This window comes from Seriola aureovittata, chromosome 2 (genome assembly GCF_021018895.1).
Source record: "Seriola aureovittata isolate HTS-2021-v1 ecotype China chromosome 2, ASM2101889v1, whole genome shotgun sequence".
Taxonomy (NCBI): Eukaryota; Metazoa; Chordata; class Actinopteri; order Carangiformes; family Carangidae; genus Seriola; species Seriola aureovittata.
In genome coordinates this window covers 16,226,077-16,250,440 of record NC_079365.1, presented here as the reverse complement: position 1 = coordinate 16,250,440, position 24,364 = coordinate 16,226,077, and the positions used below count along the sequence as shown (strand labels likewise).

Below are 24,364 nucleotides of genomic sequence, written 5' to 3'. Positions count from 1 at the left end.
TGTGTTAAAATCAGATCCAAGGGTGTGTGGCAGAGAGGAAGGCCTGGGAGCCTTTTTTTTTTTTTCAACTTTATGTTTATTGAGCAACATTTTCATACATATCACACATTTCAGATGTTACACAATCTCTTTTTCCCTTTTATATTTTGCTTTTAAAAAAGAAAAGGAAACAATAGCAGTAGTGAATAAAAACAACAAGATGTAAAATAAGCCATTCTTTTCTACAAACAGCCAGTTCGTGTTTAGAATCTGTTTGGTTACCCAATAAAAGACAAACAAAAAACAAACAAAAAGACCACAATTAAGTGAACAAGCCCGACGGGCTATAAAAGATAGTATACACACCAAAGTTAACATAGGACAACAGCAGCCGCGGATTCCCATCTAATCTCCAGCGAATCACCTGACATGCAAATTGATAAGATATAGGTTTTTCCTTTTCTTTTTTTCCCCCACACTTGCTCATCACCAATCGTCCCCCACCACTTCCAACCAAGGCGCCCATCGGTCTGTAAATTGTGCATTTTGTAATCTCAACATATATGTTATCTTTTCCATTATAAAAATTCTTTTAACTACTGTCTGAAATGTGAGTAATGTTGGAGGGTCTTTTTTAAGCCAGTTCAGGGTTATTGCCTTCTTGGCTGCTGCAAACAATATATGCAGCAGGTATATCTTTTTCCTACTCAACCCTGCTTCAGGGATGACCCCAAGGATGGTCAGTAGTGGGTCCCTGGGTAGAGAAAAAACAAATACTTTGTCCAATAGGTCTAATATCTCACACCAAAAGTTGTCCAATAGGGGGCATTTCCAAAATATATGTGTGTGGTCTGCAGACACCTCCCCACACTCTCTCCAACATTCACTTGTTCGATTGGGGTCTATTTTGGCCAAGATTCGAGGGCTTCTGAAAAATCTATGGACTATTTTCCACTGGAACTCTCTCCATAGGTTTGCGTTAGTGACTTTGTGCATTTCTGATGCAATATTATCCCAAACCTCCTCCCTTATTTCTGTTTCGAGCTCTGCTTCCCATTTTTGTTTGATGTGTAGGGTGTTTTCTTGTTTCATGGCAGATAGTATTCGGTATAAATTAGATATTGGTCTCCCTATGTACTTTCCATTTTGAATTTTTGTCAGGTATTGCTCAATAGGTGAGTCCGATTTTTTTATGCGGTTCCAGTCTGGGTGCTTAAACAAATAACTTCTTATCTGAAGATACCTATAGAAATCCGATCTTGGCAGGCCGAATTCATTCATCAACTGTTCAAATGTCTTCAATTCCTGATCCTCAATGAGTTGGTGGATGTAGTTAAGGTTTAGATGTCCCCATCTTTTGTATCCTGCATCTAATTTTAGAGGTATAAAACCCTTTAAATGAGCCACACCCGACAAGACTGACATATCACAAGGGAGGCCAAAATTCTTCTGCACCTCTCTCCATGCTGCCAGAGTAGTTTTTGACCATCTACCCAGAGTCTCTTCTAGGGATTTATTTTCAGTGAATGGAACCTTAGATAAAGGTGTTAGAGTGCAGAGTGACTTCTCAATTTCCAACCACCTTGTGTCCGTCTTATCTGAAATCCAAATTATCAAAGCCCTTAGCTGGCAGGCCAACCAATAATGTCTAAGGTGAGGGAGTCCCCACCCTCCATGTTGTTTAGATAACTGCAGAGTTTTGTATCTTACCCGAGGGCGCCTTCCCTGCCAGATAAATCTGGAGATGAGGCGGTCTAAAATTGTGAACATGTTTTTTGGTGGTGCGAGGGGCAGCGTCTGAAAAAGAAACAACAACCTAGGAAGCACATTCATCCTAATACTCTCTATTCTGCCTGAGATAGTGAGGGGCAGCACAGCCCATCTGTTAAGATCAACGGATATCTTGTCAATTAATTTATTGTAGTTTGCCCTATATAACTTATCCAAGTTTTGTGTTATAGTGGTTCCCAGATAGGAAATACCATCCTTTGGCCATTTGAATGAAAATGCTGCTTTCATCTGGTGTGTGACAAGCGAGTTCAGGGCCAAGGCTTCGGTTTTATTAACATTGACTTTATATCCTGAGAGGGCTCCAAATTTGGCAAAGCAGTCCATCAGCTTTGGAACTGAATTTAGGGGCTCTGATAAATAAACTAAAATGTCATCCGCATATAGCGAGATCTTGTGAATTTTGTCGCCAATTTCTATTCCATTAATATTTACGTCCTCTCGTATCATCTGTGCCAGTGGTTCAATGCTTAACGCAAAAAGGAGTGGCGATAGCGGACACCCCTGGCGTGTCCCTCTACCTAAATCAAAAGATTGGGATATATGTCCATTGACTCTGACCATACTCCGGGGGGCAGCATATAACAGCTGGATCCATCTATTAAAGTTTGGGCCAAATCCGAATCTGTCCAAGGTTTTAAGCAAAAACGGCCAGGATACGCGGTCAAATGCCTTTTCAGCGTCGACCGCCAATGCCATGCAGGGGAATGGATAGTTATTACTATGCTCCATAACATTAAGTAGTCGGCGAACGTTATCTGGCAAGTACCGGCCGGCTATAAAGCCCGTCTGGTCCGGGTGTATTACAGTGGTGATGACCGATTCGACTCGCTTAGCCAGTATAGACGTCAGCAATTTGCAGTCTGTATTTAAGAGCGCAATCGGCCTGTAGGAGGCGCAGTCTGTGGGGTCTTTATGTTCTTTGGGTATAACGGAGATGATCGCCTCCCTCCAGGCCGACGGCAGCTCTCCTTTCTCAAGAGCATCGGAGTACGCTCTCTCCAAGATTGGGCTGATGAGGTCTATGTAGTTCTTATAAAATTCATTGGTGAATCCATCTGTACCAGGACTTTTGTTGTTTTTAAGATTTTTAATCGCCTTCTCAATTTCCTCTTTAGTTATCGGTCTGTCAATGAACTTAGCTGAGGTAGGATCTATTGTAGGTAGTTTAATGGATTTTAAGTAATTGTCAAATACTGCTGGGTCACTTACTCTGTCTTTGTCCGAGTATAAGTCTTTGTAGAATGCAGCAAATGCTTCTGAAATTTCATTTGGTTTATATAGGAATGGTTTGTCTGATTTGTTACTTTTAATTTTGTGAACTGTTGTAAGGCTACATTGTTTTCTCAACTGAGATGCTAGTAGGCGACTGGCTCTGCTCCCATGCTCATAGTATTTTTGTTTCAAGAACCTTAAGTTTCTTTCAATTTTTTCCGTCAGGAGGTCATCAAGTTCCTGTTTGGCCTTTTTCAATTTATTCAAATTCTCAGAAGTTGTATTTTTTTTATGTTGTTTTTCAAGGTCACCTACCTTCTTTTCCAGTTCCTGACGTTTAGCTGTCCTAACCTTTTTAAAAGTTGAAGCTAATTGAATTATCTTTCCCCGTAACACCGCCTTAGCCGCTTCCCAGAGTATTATTGGGGACACATCTTCCTTATCATTAATTTCCAAATATGAGATAAATTCGTCCCTTATCGTGGCCTGGAATGCAGGCATCCCTAACAGGGAAGTATTTAGTCTCCATCTACCAGAAGTGGTCACCCTCCCCACGTCCCAAACCATTGATACTGGTGCGTGATCAGACAGGGTTATATTGTGAATTTGACAATCTATTGCCCTAAATGATTCATTACTCGGCACAAAAAAGTAATCAATCCTGGAATATGTGGAGTGAGGGTGGGAAAAGAATGTATAATCTCGATCTCCCGGGTGTTTATATCTCCAGACATCTAGAAAGCCAAACTCTTCACAACAGTTTTTAAGGGCTCTACTCATTGTTGTTGGTTGAATGTTTGAATTTGTGCTTTTATCTAGAAATGGATTTAGCACACAGTTGAAATCTCCAGCTATTAGTAACATGCCCTGCGCTTTGTCTAGTACTAAATTAAATATGCTTTTCATAAATTGTGGGCTATTGTCATTTGGGGCATATACATTTAACATTGACACCCAGACTCCGTTTATTGTACCATTAATCAAAACATAACGTCCCTCTTTGTCCTTAAATGAAGAGTCAAAACAGAATTGTATTGATCAATGTATCAAGATTGCTACACCCCTTCTGCGACCAGATTTATGAGAGGAGTAGTAAACCTGTGAGGCCCAAGATTTATTCATTTTCTCATGTTCGGCATCCGACAAGTGCGTTTCTTGAAGGTAAGCAATACTACAATTCATCTGTTTAAGCTGATCTAATATTTTCCTTCTTTTTTGGGGGCTGTGCAAACCCTTCACATTATATGTGACTACCCTATAGCCTAACATCTTGGACTGCTGGTGTCAATGCCCAGCCATGGGGCTTTACTGCTATCTGCAGGCCTGGGTATATAATGTGTCTTGCACGGTCTTTACGACAGAGCATTATGACTGGGGGCACCACAGCTGCCAATAGTAAACATCTTGTCCCATGGAGTGTATCAAACAAGTAACAACAATAAAAGAACAAAACTATATACATAACTACGAAAAGGAATACAATGACTTCCAACGTAGTGGTCCACTGTCCAGTGAACCTACTCTGCTCGCCACCCAAAGTCACTACACATGGCCTGTTATCCATCGTACCGAAATTCAGGGTGGCGACAGAAAAAAGGAGTGTCCAGAACATCTGGATGTCTGGGCCTAAAACTGTCTGTTGTTAAGACAGTAACACAAGATTCTTAAGATGTTGATAAGAATTCCTTGCGTTCGTTTCCCCCTGGATGTCCCCCCCTCGGACCACACAGTCTTTCATTACCAAATGCTTTGGTGGTTTCAGTAAGAGCCCTGATTTAGAAGGCATCAGACCATAAAAATAGATGGGGGGAGTAGGTCCCATTTAAAACAACAGTATTAATAATAATAGGATGGGGGGGTGGGTGGCCCACCGTACACAGCAGTATTAACGCCAGACTGAAAGGGATACAGCGTCTGGTATAGATTGAGAACTATGCATTAATGGAAAAACGTATCCACGTAGTTTCTACTTCTTTAAATGATAAATTGGAAACGCCAAAGCCAATGCACAGCTCCTTTCACCACTACACTCTGTTCTTTAGGTAAACTTCAAATAGAGGGCGGTTAGTAACAATACTGTTCATGCCTTGCGCTTTCCCAACTGTCCGTGGCCGATTATGGCATCACTACTCCGTATCCGTTATACGTGTTCTGGTAATATTGTCTAAAAAACAGTGAAACATCGGTGACCCCCCCCCCCCCCCCCCCCCCCCGAAAAAAAGTGTAAAACAGTCCAACTGTCACAGGATCCACGCCCCCACTTACCCGTTGTGCATGAACTAACTTTATGTCGGATGCTCTTCTCATTTCCGCACCTCAGCTACAGTTAATCAATTAGAGAGCGATTCAATATCTCTCACCAATGCGCGTGTGAGCCGCTCCCCCCCGGGACGGAGCGGAGCCGTCCACCCCCGCCGGTGCAACTCTTTCTCCATAAGTTCGGCCTCCGACAGTTTTGCAGTGATGCCCAGATGTTTCAATTGGTCCGCCGCCTCCCACGCAGAGTTGAAGCTCTTTTCCCCGCCATCCAAAGTGACTCTCAGCACCGCTGGATAAGAAGACCTGAACCTGATGTTGCGCTCCTTCAGCTGGCGTTTGATCTCTCCATATTCTTTGCGCCTACGCTGCAGTGCGGTGGAGTAGTCATGATCCAAGGTGATACGGCTCCCTTCAAACTGCAACTCTTTTGTGTTCCAGCCTTTGTACAGGATCCGTTGCTTCGTCTGGAAGTGGAGAAATTTCACCACAATCGATCTGGAGATATTGGTGTTTATAGGTTTGGCCGCGAGCGACCTGTGCGCGCGCTCGATGGCGAGGTCATCGTTGTCGGGTAGTTTGAGAGCTACTTTCAGTAATCTTGCTGTGAAATCGAGCATATTCTCACCACCCTCCGCGCCTTCTTTCACTCCGTAAATCCGCAGATTTGACCTCCTCGAACGGTTCTCAATGTCCTCACAGTGAGCTTCCAAACAACGTTGTTTCCGTATCATGTAGGTCAGCAGCCGGTCTGCTCGTGCACCGTTATCCTCCGTGTTACTCACTCTTTGCTCGGCCTCGTCCAGTCTTCTTTCACAGCCTCGTATCTGCTCCTTCACCCCTTTTAGTGAGTCTTCAATTTTGTCCAACCGCTCCGTCATGTCTTTTCTCATTCCTTTCATCTCTGCCAGAACTTCAGCCATCATGCTAGCAGCAACTGTTTTCTCGTTAGCTGCGGTAGTGCTAGCTTCCAGTGCGGTCGCTGTGCTGCTCGCAGTCTCAGTCTTGCGGCGGGTTCCTTGGCTCATTTTTAATGCTGTGTCGGAAAAGACACACTTTACCTTCCTTCTTTTTCAAAAACCACCGTTAATTAGTTGTTAAATATGTGTTTTCAGTCCACGAGGACGGGAGCTCAGTTATCGAGCAGCCATCCGGTAGGGGGGCGGAGCGGGAACCCCCCTGGGAGCCTTTTAATACAATATTGACTCTAATAATACCCAGCTAGCATCAAACTAAATACCTAAGCTTCCCAGGAAGGGAGCTACCCTCCACATCTAATCTCAGCCTTTATAATGCAAAGCAAAGAACTGTAAGTGTAAACATGATGGCTAGTTTATCAGTTTTTAATGATGCCTTCATTATGTCTATTGTCTGAACCTGTCGCACATAGCTCTCCTCTGAACAGGAGTGTCAGATTGGATTCATGGATGCACCCATTAAGAATGAACCTGAAACACTACATTTTATGCACTGCCTATCAGATGGTGCAGGACTGAACAGCATCATCGATGTGGCCTACATGCTTCATGAACAAGACCATCAAGTAGAAATCAGAGGACAAGCTGATGAGTTTATCACACACTGGCTTTCTTTCAGCAGCCCTTACAGTGAGGACAAAGCGAGAGCGAGTCTTCTTTAACTGCACTTTGGATGTTTTTTTTTTTTTGCTTATAGTTATTATATTGAATCTTCTCTAACGCTGCAGACAGCTTTACATTGCTTGCGCAAGACTTTGGTTTAATTCTGCAGTGTCAACATTAAATCACATACCAGAGGGCGAATAATGCAATCTCTCCCTTTTCAGCAGAGGTTGAACAATAGAATATTTTGTAGGGCAGGTGTGCCAGCTTGGCCTTAGTTGTCCTACAGAACTCGCGCTGTGCTCACAGGAGGAGTGCTAGAGAGCAAAATGCTGAGCTAGTTTTAGCTATAGTAGCCAGCAGGTAGGGCTTTAGTGAAGATTCCTATTTCACACCGCTCTGCTCTGCAGCCTCACAGGTGGACTGAGGACTGATATGAAACCCGAGGTGGGGTGCTGAGAGGTCTGATGTGTAAAGCAAGGATCAAATTATATCACAAGGCAGCAGAACTATGCAGACTTTTACTCAGTTACACATTTGAAGGTGGTATGACTTTCAACAGAGACACTGGAACTCTGATGCAAACTTCCCGGCTTGTGGATGTCTAGATCGTTCACTTAGTGCATTGCCTTTTAGCACATTATCAGCCAACATTAATTCCTGAGAGGTAGGAATGCAGTTTCTATTCATTTGTTGGTGCAACGCTCTGCAGATAGTGTCTAGGTGCTGCAGAGATGCTGTCAGTTAGAACAGTGCATTGCTGCAAAGTCATAGAGGCCTTAATAGCATGAGTGTGACCGTCTTGTTAGTAAGGCTTGGTTAAATGCAGCAGCTCATTATAAATAGAAAGCAATTTCCTCCTCAGGCGGAACGCAGGGCAAAAGATTGGGGTCTTGCCACCACCAGGAGGCACAAGTGAGTAACAGGATGTAGCGAGCACACACATCCACTCACACGCACGTGAAGACAACAAACCCTGTCAGGAAGATGCAGTCATTTCTTCATTCCTCTCTCTTGCTTGGCTCTCTCCTTTATTGCTGTTCCTTTGTTTAGTCATTCCACTGTAATAGTAAGAAGTGCGCACACAACCCATTCCTGCACGTGACTGTGTCTCCTCGGCACCCACCTTGTCTAGGGGACAGACAAATGGTCTGCAACCCTCCTGCCTTTGCTTTAAGGTCATTTCTGACTTATCTATCTGAGACTCAACACCCCAGGCAGCTCCTGTTGAAGGTAGCTGAGCAAAACAATGACCTTTTCATGGTGAATATGATTCATACATCTCATCTTTCGTAAGGAAACATGCAGCGAATTGCGTCTGGTATCATGTAGTGCTTGCCCGTATCGTTGTTATTGCATAACTCTGGAGCTGCAGAGCTATTTATTTTAGTGGGGACAAAAGGACACCAATGTAAAGACTGAAATGCGCACAAACCAATAGAGAGGTCATTTGGATGCCAGCAGAGAACTCACAGTTCGATTCAGCTTCACATTCAGACGCTCGTACAGTTGAGCACGTCAGCATTTAGAAAACATGAATCATTTTTTAATGTGAGGGACTATGAGTGACACATGCTACAAGTATGGGAGTTTGGTTTAATTCTGGATCTTAATTATGTCAAAATGATTTCCTTTACATATATATAAATAATATTGATATTTTGTGTCATGACAAGAAGCTAAGAAGACAAATGTGGTTCACGCAGAAAGAGGTGAGGGGGGTTGGGGGGCAGGGAATCGGAGACGGTCATTATGAACATCTGTCCTCCTTGTTTAAGATTAACAAGTGAAGCTTGCTCACAGTAATGGCAGTTACATGCTTGTCATCTCCCAGCAATGTAATGCAATGTTGCTGTGTTTTCTACTATGACACAAAAACAGACAGCACAGATCATGTAGTTACATCTTTTACTGACATGTCAACGGCTTTGTAGAAATATGTTACATTCATTCATTCATTTACACTCTTTTAGAAAAGAACCCTCCTCTTTTATCATGAAATTATTCACAAAAATGTACTACGTACTATATGCTTCTATTGGTATGTATAATATAAGTTACGTCTGTGTCACAAGATTTAGAATTAAACTTTATAAAATGGGCTTAGCTTTAGCTTAGCTTGCTCACTACTGTGCAGCTCATACGCAGCATGAGCTCTGCACAGCAACACTGAGGTCATACTATAGCACAGTGTCGTAGTATATGTTGGTCTGCATGCGACTCTGTTGTTGGTGTGGGATGATACAGTGCACCACAAAAGGAGCAACTGGCAACAGAGAGGAAGTCATTTCTGATGTAAATACATACCAACAACCATCACAGTGCCAAACTTGTGACTCGAAGCCAAAGCCTGTTGACTGATCACAGTCGCTATAAGTGCTTCAGTGTGACATCCAGCCACTGAGAGATCCAGTGGTTCTTGTCAAAGAGTATCAGAGGCACAATAAGATGTTTTTTGAGCTCACGTCTGATAACATTGTCAATGCTTCCATAATATCTTGCCCTTAAAACTATCTGAAGGATACAGATATTGTCTTTAGAAAGTTTTACTGACATCAAGATTATGAATGTGTAAAAAAAGACATTCCTCTACATTATTTATATATATATTTTTTTTTTACCATAATCATTCTGCTTAGAGTATTGGTAGTCTATGAGTTACCGGTAACCTGAAAATGGAAGCTTGTTGATGTGCATTTACACTCTGCTCTTGTCGCTCTCTTGCATTAAAGTGCCTTGCATTAACTGTGTAACATGCTTTACAGCCACTCGTGGACGAACAAGATCCTTAAAATAGTAAAGTACAGTTATAAAGAGTAAAACACAGATTGTAACGTAAGTTGTTGTCTTCTACTGCACTGCATGGTGTATGAGCATAAGCCCCTTTTTTTGTGTTTTGGTCTTTAGGCTTTGTATAAGATAAAAAACAAAAAACAAAACAAGCCTCATTATCTCATTTTACAACTTTTAGCCGATAGTGCGCCTCAGTGAGATATCAGTAACCTGAAACACTGAGGAAGTTATTGACATGTATTTCCATTTGAGGAGTGCTGCTAATGTTCATGTGTCAGTGTTGTTGCTCGACTATGTTGCAGAAGAGTGTAAATGTGTACATGTGTGTAATGGATGAAGCAGTTGGCTGTGTGTGTGTAATGGCTGGAACAAGCAGCAACGTCTGGACTGTGGACTCCCATAGAGATGATGGTAGAAGTATGTGTTTAGTCACTTAACGTAACTGCTCATTTGTGGCTCACACTAGCACTGTCCCTGCTTGTTATCTTGAATGTGTATTTCTGCATGTGTGTGTGCAAGTGTGAGAGTGTGTTTGTGTGAGTTAGGAAGAGACACCAGTGGGGAGAAAGAGAGAGAGAGAGACGGTAAATAGGGAGTCAGAGCTGTGTTAGCTTAGCTGTGTGGATATTGTGTGAAAGTGCATCCATGATAAAGTACAACAGCAGAGCATGTGCACAGTGTGCGTCAAACAGGCCTTAAAGCAGAACAACAGACGATTTATGAATTAATTAATTTTTTTTCTCAGGCTCTGTAAATAACAGTGTGACAATAGTATGTATTTTTGTTTCGAGTCTCTATGATTCGTTTTGTCCTAATAATCTCAATGTTTCAGAGAGAGCCTAATGTTATGCAATAGTATTTTCCAGTTAACGTAATTGCACATTATGACATATTTGTACTGTACATCAAACCCACACTAGATTATAGAGATTTAAGAGAGCATTCAGCTGCAAGCCTGTTACTAAGTCAGTTAAAAGATAAATAACATTATAGTATAAAATATTATACATATATATAATATTATTACCAAAAATACATAAAGAAAGAAGTACCGGTAAAGCTAAAAAAGTCAGTATAATAAATGAGATAAGAATCAAGCAGCAAATACATACAGTATATTGAAATTAAGTTAATGAAATATAGTACATAAAGTAAAATACATATAGTAAATAAGATAAAATACAGTATGCTAGAAAACTGTTGTGAAATTGTAAACGTATTACATTTTAGTATGCACGTTATAATGCACACTGAAACTTTAAAAGTCCGGGAATACGCATGTTTTTGTTTGTCTGTTTTTGATTTGTTCCCAGTTTGCATAAGGAATAATTGTCACGTCCTATCAATTTACTCACCTTTTGCACTAAAACTGCCGGCTGATTTTTAGGTAAATGTGCACCCACTTCTCTACCCACAGGAAAACGACAAAACAATAGATTGAAACAGAAAACGTCTAAACAGCAGTGAGTGAGCAGTCTTTGCACAGAGAGCTTTAGCTTTAAAGTGTAACAGATTGTTTGGGTTATGGCATGTTTTTAAAGCATATGTTGATTGTGTCATGTGTACAGTGCTGTAGCAACGACAACATCTCTCCCATAATTATACTGCCGATGTGAAATTCATACATTTGATCATATCGTTTGCTGCCATTAAACCAACAATTGCACCATTGAAATATTTATTTGTATTTTTTACGTGGCTGACTCTCCCAATGTATGTGTGCACACATGCTTGGACTTGAGTGTGTGTGTGTGTGTGTGTGTGTGTGTGTGTGTGTGTGTGTGTGTGTGTGTGTGTGTGTGTGTGTGTGTGAGGGAGACTGAACTCGACAGAGTGAGAGAGTTGAATTTAACATGCGAGGCAAGATAACTCAGGTTGACACCGAATCAAAATGGTAAGAGTTGTTGTAGACCAAACACTGACGAGAGACACCAAACCCAGACACAGTGATGGAGACACCTGTCCATGTTAGACGGCTTTTGCAACACAGATTTCCTTGATAGTCCTTTTACTAACCATGACCTGCTGATTTCAGCACCAGCAATCCTGTACTTTTTTTGTGAAAATATTTGCCTCGTCTACCGCCTGCCTGAGCCAAAAGCTACAATAAGAGACATTTCAATAGAACTGAAGCACTGAGCTTTGATTGGTTGATACGCAGTGTGGAGCTTAAGAGCCGAAGTTTGGCTTTTGGGATCTTACTTTAATTTCCTGAGTTCAGCTGTTGTTTTGGTTTCCATGGCAGCTGCTCTATGTCATATGTACTTCCTCGCGTGGACACACATCTGGAAGCATGAACGTGTGTTCTTACGGATTCACCCAACAGTAACGGACGACTAACATTCACAGGGACACTTTACAGGTGTTGAGACTCAAATTAACAAACAAAGAAAACAAACAAAGAGATCATGAGCCTTTTGTAATTTAAAACATCTGTAATTTGTGTCTATGTTTGCCTGCGTCGTTGAGTGCATGGGCTTGACTGAAATGCTTTATTCTCTGGCAGGCGCTGCAGTGTTTAGTTAGTCAGATGTAGCATTTGTCACATGCGTACACTTGCACGATTAAACAACATCAAGAGAAGCTTTGATGGTCCTGCTAATGAGCTCCGTTCCCACTTCACTATTTAAACTTTGAAAACCTCTTTGCAAACCTCAGCAGATTGGACCCCTTTGGCTGACACATGGCCGCTGTGTACAGGTCGTGTTGTATTGTAGATGACGGTTCAAAACTCACACTCCCTGGTCTCTGGCACCTGCAGCACTTTGGGGAACCGAGAAAACGGCTGCATCTTGATTCAGTGACTGCATCCCTGTTCAGCTGTGTGCCGATTGTGTAACTTTAGGGCAAAACCAAGTAATACATCAGCAACCACCTTATGCAACAAATATTCAGTGTGATGTTTTCTTGCTTTGTGAAGATATTTACTTGGTAGTGTGGGTATGACCTGCACTTGTAGTGTTTTCCTTGGCAGTGTGACATCCACATCCTCACAAAACTCCTGCCCGCCCCCACAGTACTTCATATACACACACATAAACTTGTGTCTACACATTCACTACACACAAACTGCACAAACGAATACATGGGCAGAGCTATATAGAGTGATAAAGAAGATAGCACGGGAACAGATGTAATTGCAATAGCAATTGAACTGTTGGATTTATGGGAATTTCTGCAAACTCTTGCCTAATGAGAAATAATATGTCAGGATAGATAGACTATGCTTATATCTATATTTAAGTCAATGTACATAGTGTAGGATGAGCTGGTAATGTACCAGACCTTATTAAAAGATGCAAAAGATAAAGACAAACCCCATGCATAACACACACTTTAACAGCCATCCCAATATAGACTGCACACTCAAGCACACTTATTTACTGTGCAAACCTGCAGGAGTAGGCGGTGAAGAAGCACTAAATGCTGGCTGCCCTCACCCCCCTGGCTTGGCTGGATGGCACTGACTGATCTATACAGACAGGGGAAGGAAAGAGAGTTAGCGAGAGATGGAGAGAGCATGGGGGAGGGAGATGTAGCAGAGAGTGATGTGGGAAGTCCTACAGAATATATGCCTGCTCATTGTGTGCAGAATCAGATCCAAATTGACAATTATTACGTCTCTTGTGACACTCAGGAGATATCTGCTCTCAAACTGTCCCATGACTGACAACTGCAGAGTTCTGATTGGTTTACAGTCACGTATTGGCTGCTGTGTTGTGTAGCATGCGCTGAGTATGCATACTGTCTGTTGTGCGACATATGACTCACTTTGAAATTGGTATTGTTGCTTATAGTTTTTTGAGTTTGCTCTGCTTGTAAGCGCTCTGGTCGCACACAGATATCTAACATGCATGATGTCACTCTGACTCATGTGACTCTGGCCTTGCCGCCACTAGTCAGATGTGGCTTTTCATACACGCACATGTTAGTAACTCTCAGGTGGTTATGTAGAGATGTATCAGAAATACAGGAAATAGACAATTTGTATTAGAGCAGCAACAATCAGTCAATGAATCGGTTTGTCGATTGTCAGAAAATTAATCAGCCTTATTTTTGATTTTACAGCCAAAATTCTCTGGGTCCAGCTTTTCAGATATGAAAAATTTCTGGTTTTCTTGATCCTCTACACTTTGGATCTTTGAGTTTTAGACTGTTGGATTACACAAAACAAGGGATTTGAAGAAGTCACCTTTGCCTGTGGGAAATTGCAATTTTATGACATTTTACGATTTCAAATCATTAATAAAGTAATTGCTTGTGCTCAATTAATAATGAAAATAATCAATTGCAGTCCTAACAAACATACAGTTTATGTAATGGCTTCTGGCAGTTGATATTTGCAGCTTTTCCTCAAAAAGTGAAGTGAAGAGTGAAACTCGAATTTTACGCCAATTGTAATGGACATTTTTCTGAAGATTTACAGTAAAATAAGCTTAAAATTATAATCGTGTTATCTGGAACCCATGAACAATACAATGATCACCACAATCCCCATTCATATGCAGTGAATGACAGTGCATGTCATTCATTTCCATTTTTTTGCAATCATTCTCTCTATTCTGTTATCTTACCAGTAATGAAATGTCCTCCCAGTGTCTTCATGACCTCATTACTTTACATAAAGTATCAAGATTTATTATAGGCTGTCAGTCAGGTTGTCTGGCCTTCCTGGTACATTTTTATCATTGTGTCCTTTCTTGTGTGCTCTGTTTATGCTCAGAATTTTTGTCATATTATTGATTGTTAAAATTGTTTTCTTATCTGTCCCTGAGGTGGACGCAAAGTAAGGCAAAAGCTTTGTGCTTATTGTATTCTAGTTGATTCAGTGTCTCATGGGGAGTTTACAAAAATAGATAATGATAAAGATAATGATAATGATGGACCTTGCGATAAGATTCACTAAGGTGCAGTCTTGCCTTTACACAAATTTAATGGATTAATTTACCCTTTTATGTAATTTTCTAGTAATGTGGTTGGTTTTCATCTAAACGTAGAATACAAATAGATTATTATATGTTTTGTATCTATCTTTCTGAGTAAGCAGAAGGTTGAATTTGTCCTCTCTTTAATATGATGCTGTATTCAGACCTTACTTTCATTTGTCTACATGTTTTTCTGCATCTTAAAAAAACAGTTTGACATTTTGGGAGGTACGTTTATTTACTTTTTTTTGAGTTAGCTGAGAAGATCGATACCACTCTTAAGCATCTTAATGCCAGTAGACCATTAGCTCATCTTACAGTGTTTTACTCAGCTTTTGTACAGATTAAGCAAATGAGACACAATGTGTTAATAAGTCAGCTTTAGACACGCTAGTAGGTGGATTTTGTTACCTTTGGACAGAGCCTGGCGTTTCCATTCTTCGTATTAAGCTAAGCTAACTCTCTACAGACTCTACCTTCATTTTATTTACTATACAGACATGATTTCTTTTTATCTCAGTCAGTCAGTTTCATCTCAGTTTTTTAATCTAGTAACTCTCAGCAAATAAATGAATATGCACATTTTCCAAAATGCCAAATTATTCCTTCAAATGTTCTATGCTGAAACTGACATCAGTGATTGTGGGATGGGATATGGCTGGTTTTGTAGTTATAGAGGCAAAAGTCAACATTTGATTGTGGGCTGTGATTAGTTTTGATTCTCCTGGTCTCACTTCAGGAGGCTGGAGTTTAACCCTGACTTTATGTAGATGATAAATGGTAATGTAGGATCAGTGGTACTATAATTGCAAGACAAGCTGTTTCATTGTCTTTTTACGACTCCATTTCCACTCTATTTGTATGCACCAAATTAAATTAGTGATTTTTTGTGTGTAGTGTGGAGGAACACGCACAGGGTCTCCTGAGCATTGCAAAGGGGCTCATCTGAATTCTTAATAGGTTTACATTACTGCTGTCTGCCTGGCTCAGTCATAAGGCGAGTCATGTAGAGGAATGCTTGGTTCAGCGGGTTAGCATCCTTTGTCATATGGTGAACTGAGCTCTGTGAGTGTGTGAGTTGGACTGAGTTGTGCCTGTAGACATGAACACTCACTGTGTGGCAGGGGAAGGGTCTGCTCGACTGTGAGAGTCGAGGAGGAACGTGTATTATGCCGTGCGGTATGCTGCTCTGCATGAGTTTACTGTGTGCTGTTAGCATGCATGTTAGGACATTAACATGTACCGTGTATGTGTGTGTGTCTGTGTATGCATGAGTGCATGATGTATCATGTTGTGATGTATACCGCAGAGAATAGCAGCAAGGGAAGTGAACATATTTAATGCTGATAAAAATGCATATACTGTATGAGAAAAGAGAACATACTACAGTAAGTCTCTTTACAGCACAAATAAATGAAGATGAGTCAGAGATATTTATGGTCATCCCCAAAGGCCTCTTTCCTCACTCTCCTCCTCTCTCTGTTGCTCTCCCTCTTTCTATTTCTGCTCACAGTTCAACCTGCTGATGAATGAATAAATTGCTGGTTAATTGAGAGGGAATGGTTATTATTTGCATTATATTTAACATGCTTTCATGAGCCAGGATATGGCAATTTCCATAAATTTACTGTAGCTTCGATAGCTAAAGCTGCTTTGACAAGTTATTACATGCTGGCTTCAGTATCTTTACAATCATTGCTCAATTACTGCTGTAGACCACTTGTAATATTTCATTTTCCATTCTAATTTCCAATATTCAAAAAGAAAATTAGTTTATATCGCAGCAATTATTTGATAAATCTTTGGCATGTATATAAACAGACATTCTGAATCTTTTTTATTTATTTGTATTTATTAACCACTAACACCAAAGCCTTATATAGAACAGCATATTACTACAGCAGCAGTTAACTGTCGGTTCTTGGTCTGTAAATGCCTCTAAAATTGTTCACTTGTCTCTCTGTCACTTTCCGTTCATCCTCGTATGAATCGTTCTATTCTCTCTGCTCCCTACGGCGCGAGCATGCTCTGTCGTAGAGGCAGCAGCCGTGAGCTTAACTCAACCTTTTTACTTCAGTAACAAAGAGGCCCATGTCTCTCATTCTGGGCTAAGTGCTTCTCACAATTGTCAGTAAACTGTTGGGAAAACGAGCCCCGCAGCCCACAGTGCTCTTGCATTTATGGTGTCCGCGGAGAACACAGAGCAAGGGATTAAGGACTCCCTCAGGCGGAAGAAGTTATTATGTGTATAATAATATATTGTGTGTGCATTTGCCTGTATTGTGCAGTGGTGAACCGTGAGTATTAGAGCTGGGCCTTCAACTCAACGATGACAGGTCTAAAGCTGGCGACCAGTTTAAAGTTGTGCAAAACAGCAACATGCATAAAGATTTACGTTCTTAAACTTAGCTCACATTGATTCAACACAATTCAACTGGTGATTTCGTTGGCTGACTGACTGACTGAAGTTGCTGATCTGATACCTTAAATTCCTGTACAGAAAAAGGTAAACCCCGTGAGATAGCTCTGGCCTTCAGCCCTGGGGAAGGCCTAGGGCAGTTCCTCCAACATGAAAACAATTTCTTCAAGTTCCGACTGGGGCACTTTGGCTATGCTTGTTTTGCTTAGTTTGCTGTCTACAAATTGGAAGTATCGCCACAATGTTCTGTTGAGTTTTTACCCATTGAGGATTGAGAGAAGACAGCGAGCAGACCTATTCGAAAAAGCCGATGACATTTTCCCCTGTGCGATAGCTCTGGACTCGAGCCTTTGGGAAGGCTTAGGGCAGTGATTTTTGGTCCTATCCACTATAAATGAAAATGTGATTGGTTAATTCACCTACCACTGTCTAAACAAACACCTGCAGGAGTGGGGGCTTCAGGTCTTATGTTTTGTTTATGAACTCCTAACGAATGAGTGATGCAAAAATGAGTTTGAGTAACTCTTTATGAAGCAAATTTGATGAAATGAAAGAGATTAAATGTAACATTTAAAATGCTGAGGCCCACAAGGCCCTGACCGTTATTCACAGGTATTGTACATTATAAGAATTCAATGGGCTTCCCATGTGAAAAGTTAAATGACGGTGCCTGAGACAGTCAGTGTTGGGTTGTACTGGTGGACTGATATTACAAATACCAGCCTGTGTGCAGAGCTTCCGTTGACCTGCCTCATGCATAAAGGATGAAGAGGTCCTCTCTCTGGTTTCATGTCTCCAGGGAGGTCCCAGGACTGTCCTAAACAGCTGAGTCACCCTGTGGTGTGTCCACCTCCAGCATCTCACACTTCTCACTGCTCTAACATACACATACCACCTTTGTGTGCCTCTGCTTTCAGCCTCACTCCCAGTCGACCTCAACCCGATGGCTTAGTGTTCCTGTGTTCTCTCTGTCTTTGAAACAACTGGTGAAAGGCGCAATGTTGAGTTACATCACTGGCTCTAATCTCTATATATCCTCTAAAAACAGCCATTTTATTCAAAGTGTGTTTGTCCTCTTTTTAACCTCTGCATCACTCAGATACATTCAAGCCCTGAGAGCTCTCTGACTGATATTTCAGCCTCGTGAATGAAGAGTTTTCACCCTTTTTGTGCTGTATTCTTTTTGTTTGTGCTCCTACCTTTTCTTCTTCTGCAAAGGCATGATGCTGAGTTGCAAAAGGTTACTGGCTGACAACACCTGTGCATAGCCAAGCAACTTTCTACCTTGTTGGCACATATTCTCAATTAATATTCAGCCTGCTGACTAGTTATTTCCTGTCATAGAAGTTCAGAAGGTACAATCATGTCAGCTGTATGTCCACTGTATTCTTTGTCTTCAAAAGACAATGGCAAAACGTTTGACCAGTCTACCTTTATTTGCTCCAGTGTTTGGTGTGTCAGGGCCGTAAAGATTTAACACAAAAACAAAGCATCTGGATTTTTCAGTCTTAATATGAGATTACAGGGTTCTACATAAACCCCCCCCCCAAAAAAAAAAAACACTGACATTTTACTGTTCTCACCTTGGATGAAATTGCAAATACTCTTGTGCACCTGGTCTGAGTGATTGTAAAAGTCTCCATGCTGTTCTGTGAATATGTGCTGGGACAAGTGTTGGAAAGTGTGAGAACCAAAGCAGATCAGAATGAGGTCAGGACAAGGTGAAATTTTGCTGCTCCGGTTAAGCGATGTTGTTCAATACTTTAGAGAGACACATTATAACTGAATTAGTGTTTTTACTTATATTCAATAGGTTTTTAAATGTACAAGAAAATCAACGTGTGACACTGATAAACTAGATTGTCTAGAGTCACGCTTGTAGTCTTGGGCTCAACAGGCTTGACCGGCCAATCCAAAAATATCTGTGTGTGCGTGTGTATGTAGCTATGTGTGTGATCCCATTTGTTGAGCTCATCTCTGTGTTATTTATGTAACAACATTCACCTTTTATTTTGTTTTTGTATTGGTTCATTGTTAACATTGTAAAGTGTTCATAAAAATAATACAAATTTACAGTGTTAAGTTTTTGCACTAATGAAGCAGCGAAAAAGTACAAAAGAATAAGATGTGAAGTCAAGAAATAAGGGGCCCCAAAAGCTACAAGTTCACTGGTTGTACTGTGCATCTGCATCTTCATGGCCTTCATTACTGAATCTTGTGGCCCAGGCTTTATAAACGGGCAGTGTGTCAATGACTTAATAATTTTGTTTGTTTTAAACCTGTTATTATTGTAATTTGTAATGTGCTTATGTGTTTTATCTAAAGTAAACATTCAGAAAAGCAGGGGGAAATTACTATTAAAGGAGTACTGTGGAGCTAGAACCAATGATTATTTTCCAGTGGCGAGCCGTGAGTTTTATCGGGGTGAGATGCGACAGATCCATTTTACCAGTCTGCACGGCAGCTAACAGCTCTTTTCATCTTTGTTGCTGGTGACCAGTGGAAAACTCATGCAAAACAGTGTAGCAACACACATAAAGATATAAATGCCTAAACTTTTGCCAATATTGACATACACATCGTTAGCTCAGTTCATTTTACAGAAACCATGAGTACAAAAGTATGATTAATTCAGATTTACCGGCATCGCAAACCAGCAAGACGGCAAAATGGTGGCGACTCCATATGTTTGAAGCTGTGCAGTCAGATTGTCTGTCTTTTCACAAACTATTTATATTCCTTAAGTCTGTAAGGGTTCGCATATCAAATAAACCAAAAGTGCTTTTCATAAAAGTATTTGATTCTGAATTTTGAATATTGTGATGTGAAGGAAAATTGCAGACAGTCTGATTACTTTGCCAGTTGTTCTGTGACTGTTGTCTGACTGACTGAAGTCATTAATCTGCTAGCTTAAGCCCCTTGAGCCTTCAAGTGATTTTTGGTCCCACTCACTATAGATTAAAACCTGATTGGTCAATTCACCTGCCACTTTGTAAACAAACACATGCAGCTATAGGGGCTTCAGGCCACCAGTTATGAAGTCATCACCAATGAGTGAGCCAGCTAACCTTTTCTCTGCCTAAGGACAACAAAAAACAAAAAAAGAAATCTGATTGGATAACTATGTTCATGGTTTTAGGACAGTAACCGTTTCATTTCTGAAGAAAACTTGATAGAAAATGAGGCTAAAATTAGGATTAGAAGGGAATAATTATAAAATTAGAATTTGAAGAGAATAATTATCAAATGAAAGAGATTAAATATAACATTTAAAACGCTGCCTAGAAGGCCCTGATGGTTCCCCACTGTTATTTTCATTATCTGTGTGTTAGTGTGACAATTTATAAGGAATTTATTAATTTATAAGGAATGAATGAATGAATTAAACAATTCCCTAAAGGCCGAGGTGATGTCTTCAGATGTCTAGTTTTATCCAACCAAGAGTCCAAAACTTAACGTTATTCATTTTACTACAATATATATAGAAAAATTAGCAAATATTCACATTTGAGTTAGAATAGGATACATTTTTTGCATTTTCTGCTTTAAAAAAAGACTTTAATTATTAATCCATTACCAAAATGAATTAAAACTAGTAATTTTATCTCTAGAGTTCTGGTTTAATTCTACGTGTCTGAGGAAGTTATGAAACTGCCATGGAGGTCTGTAGGGGTCCAACAAAAAGTTTTTGTCCTTAGAGTTTAATCCAGCCATGGCATTTGTTGATGAACAGGTATCAATGACCTACTCAGCAATAATCTGGTATTTGGGAGGAATTTAAAGAGAATTTATACTGTTAACATTATGAAACAGTAAGTGTACTAGGACACAATGAGTACAAAAATAACACTGTAGATTGGGAAGAATTATGCTGTATGTTGGGGGCAGTAACCCAATATTGCCCTGGATTTATTTCCATCATTGTCCCTGGTGTTTCTACGGAACGTTTCTTTTTCTATACTTTATTATGCACATTAATGCTCACATCACATTAATCTGTTTATCCATTTGTGTCTGTGTGTACTTGTATATTCTGTCCTCAAGTGTTTGTGCCGCTGTGTGTTGTCCATCCGACACACGGTATTAATATCATGCTCGTGTTTTTTTATGATAATCAATGATATCTAGTTCCTATTAACAATCTATTGTTCTCTTTTCTCTGTTTGTGTGTCCATAGGAAACAGTTGAGTATGCCTTCCTCATCATTTTCACAATTGAGACCTTTCTGAAGATTATTGCTTATGGTTTGGTGATGCACCAGAACGCGTACGTGAGGAATGGTTGGAACATGCTGGATTTCGTCATTGTTGTCATAGGGTAAGTCCTCAAGTTCACTTATTTCAATTAATTTATTTTAAGGAAACGTAGTGTCTGCCCTAATACATGTCTTATTAGATATATCTGTTTGCAGACCAGGTCATGAGGTCTGGTTATTTTAGTAATGGTCTTTGAATTTGCACTTTGATCTCAGTTTGACAGTTGCAGTTTACAGTGTTTGTGAGAGAGGCAGTCAGTGTTACAGTTAAAGTTGCTTAAGCCTCTGCTCCAAGTGGCCAAGTGCTAATAGAGACCCTCATACACCCACAGTATATGACCCAGAAAAGACAGAGAGAATAAATCAGAGCTTTACCACTACTGGAGTGAGTCACCATCTCTCCATACTTCATCTCCTCTCCAACACTCCCTCCCATCGTTCCCTCTCCTCTCCTCTCACTGACTGTCTTTCGCTCACATTCTCCCGTCCTGCTCTGCTTTGTCTCTGCAGCTCTTTCTTATTACTCCCCCCTTCCATTTTGATCTCTCAAATGGTTGTACTTCATGATTTACACTTCCCCACCTCATGCCGCCCTCATTTTTATCTCCTGCACACTCTCCTCTTATTATCTTCATCCTTATCACACCTTCTTTTTTCTCTCCTCTATCTTCCTTCTTCTCTCTCTTGTCTCTATCGCTCCTCTAATACACACAGTCCACTGGGTAGCTGGGTCAGATCTCTGTCTGTATGCAGCATGCAAGGTTGATCTGCTATGCAGTCAAATGCAAAGACGGCTGCTCCTGCTGTGGAGAGTGACCGTTGCTGCTAAATCACTGAAATGGCACACCAAGATAATACTGCCAGTAGCTGATGTGAAAATATAACTCAGTATGGCTCTGAAACAGTTTTATAAATCCATGTCAAAGGTCAAGGTTCAGCCCACTTCACCACAGGCTTCAGTATGTTTGTGTCTTCATAGATTATAGGAGGTCACATTATGGTTTTACAGAAGAAAGAAAAAGGGTGCAAGATATGGTTCACTTGTGCTTTATGAAGGATGTGAATGTAACTCTGATCTTCATTGAGAGAAACATGTTGAAATGCAAGAAAAAGGCTTGTAAGGTATAATTTTGCAGTAAAAAGCCTCTTTTCTTTAATTATCTGATGGAGAAAAAAGTCAAAACCAAGTGGTGGAAAATGTATTTAAGATTTATTAATGTAGTGTAAATTAGTTTTGCGATGAAGAAAAAATTACCAGTAAGGTCACATAGAAGAACATTCATTGAATGTATCAGAAAAAAGGGACGTTTTTAAAGTTTGAGTATACAAGTTTGAAGTGGAGGTGAGTAATCATGACAAAGGAAGCTTGTTTTGTAAAGGGCAATGCCGTTCTGTTTTCTACAAATAATGTATAATGTACAATGTAGGTAATTTTTGTGGTTTTGGTTCACTCTCACCACTCCCATAGAGCAGCTGCGGTATATGTCTTTTTGTAGATGAACCCACTGTTCTCCCAGAACCAAACAGAGTGATTTGTTGCAATGGGGCGAAAACATGTAAAATTACTTCAACTGTCTTTTAAATAGTGAGGAGAGACACTGGGAAACATAATCTGACTTCACTGGTGATATATCACTTTTGTGAAAGCGGGTCTCCTAAGGTATGTTCAGTAAAAAAAGGTATTGATATGTGAAAGGTTTTCGTTTGAACATGACTGGATGAGTAATGAAACCCGAGTGGCAGGCGGTCAATCTTACAGCTGTGAGTCAGTGTAACATAAGTCTGAGCAGACTGTGCTTATAGGCCCTCAGAACTCCTTCCAGCCCCTATCGGCAGCTTCATTCACCACTTTTAGTCCACAGCTTTGATGTGATGTGTCGAGATGATTTCCCCTCTAGGCTAGGTGAGGGATGTCTAACTGACTGTAATGAAGCGTCCACTGTCATGGCGAGAGATTCGTTCACTGCTGGTTTTAATTTAGGCTTGCAGTGGGAGACTGTTTGTGGTACATTTATCTGTTGTATACAAACATGCTACTTATATGCTTAAAATGGGCATTGAGCCAGAGGAGGTGAGATGCTGCAACATTGGCCTGCACTCTCAGCTTTGGCCCTGGCTTTATACTGAGAGGCTTTTGTTTAGTGTAGTACTGTAAGTAATAATCTGCTAAGGAAAAGAAATAACTGGCATAATTTTGTCAAATTCTCAAAATTACAAGGCAGTTAATCCTAATATGTGTTTCGTAACCATTTTTTATACCACTATTAAAAGGTGCACTATATTTGATATATGTGTAGTACTCTTATTAATACAACTGTTTGCTGGTGAAGACACTGAAAGTGGGAGCTACCAGCAGAAACGAATGGAAGACAAATCATGGATTTTTGAAGTTTAAAGCCATTGAGGAAAGTGATTAATTGTTTGGTATTAACAAATACTGAGCTTGTAGATTTTATCACAGTACACTCATTATGTCAGAAAATAGTGTAAAACGCAGAGTTTAATTTGCAGAGCCCAGGGTGACATCAACTAGCACTCCAAAACCCAGACATTTAGTTCAGTATCACGTATGACAAACACACTTGGAACACGTGGAATCGATTATCAATTATCAAATCAGTTGCTGATTAAATTTCTGTCAAATGACTAATTGATCAACCGGCTACTCACTTCAGCTCTAATAACATGAGATAAGGCTGCTCTGGAAACGCAGTGCACCGTTCACTCAACACTCACATGCTTTCCTTATCACAATAATACTGTGACTTTCTTCTCTTTGTTTTGTTCTGACAGACTCTTCAGTGTTGTCTTGGAGCTTTTGACCAAAGAGGAGAAGGGAGATGGTGAGGGAGATAAAGAAATCCCGGCGATGCACGGGCATGGGGGTAAACCAGGTGGATTTGATGTTAAAGCCCTTCGAGCCTTCCGTGTGCTGCGACCCCTGCGGCTGGTCTCAGGAGTACCCAGTAAGAACAAGAGCTGCTGAGCTCCACATACCATCACACATGCAACATATGTTAACCCAGTGTAACCCAGTACATAGCATTTGCTACATATTTTCTGTATATATTGTATAATGGTCTCAGTCCTTCTTCCCAGTAAGGGTAGGGTCCAGATGGTCTATGTTCCATCCCTGAGGACTGTTTTTCATCTG

General features: G+C 40.5%; 1 protein-coding gene across 15 annotated transcripts in view; it reads left to right on the top strand.

Annotated features, from left to right (window-relative positions):
- cacna1da (calcium channel, voltage-dependent, L type, alpha 1D subunit, a) overlaps window positions 1-24,364 on the top strand; it is a 69,551-nt gene that overhangs the window by 6,844 nt on the left and 38,343 nt on the right. For all 15 annotated transcript variants that reach the window (XM_056394500.1, XM_056394474.1, XM_056394494.1 and 12 more), the window contains exons 4-5: window positions 21,133-21,272; window positions 24,004-24,176. In XM_056394500.1, coding sequence (XP_056250475.1) covers window positions 21,133-21,272; window positions 24,004-24,176 — 313 coding nt within the window. The remainder of the gene's footprint in view (window positions 1-21,132; window positions 21,273-24,003; window positions 24,177-24,364) is intronic.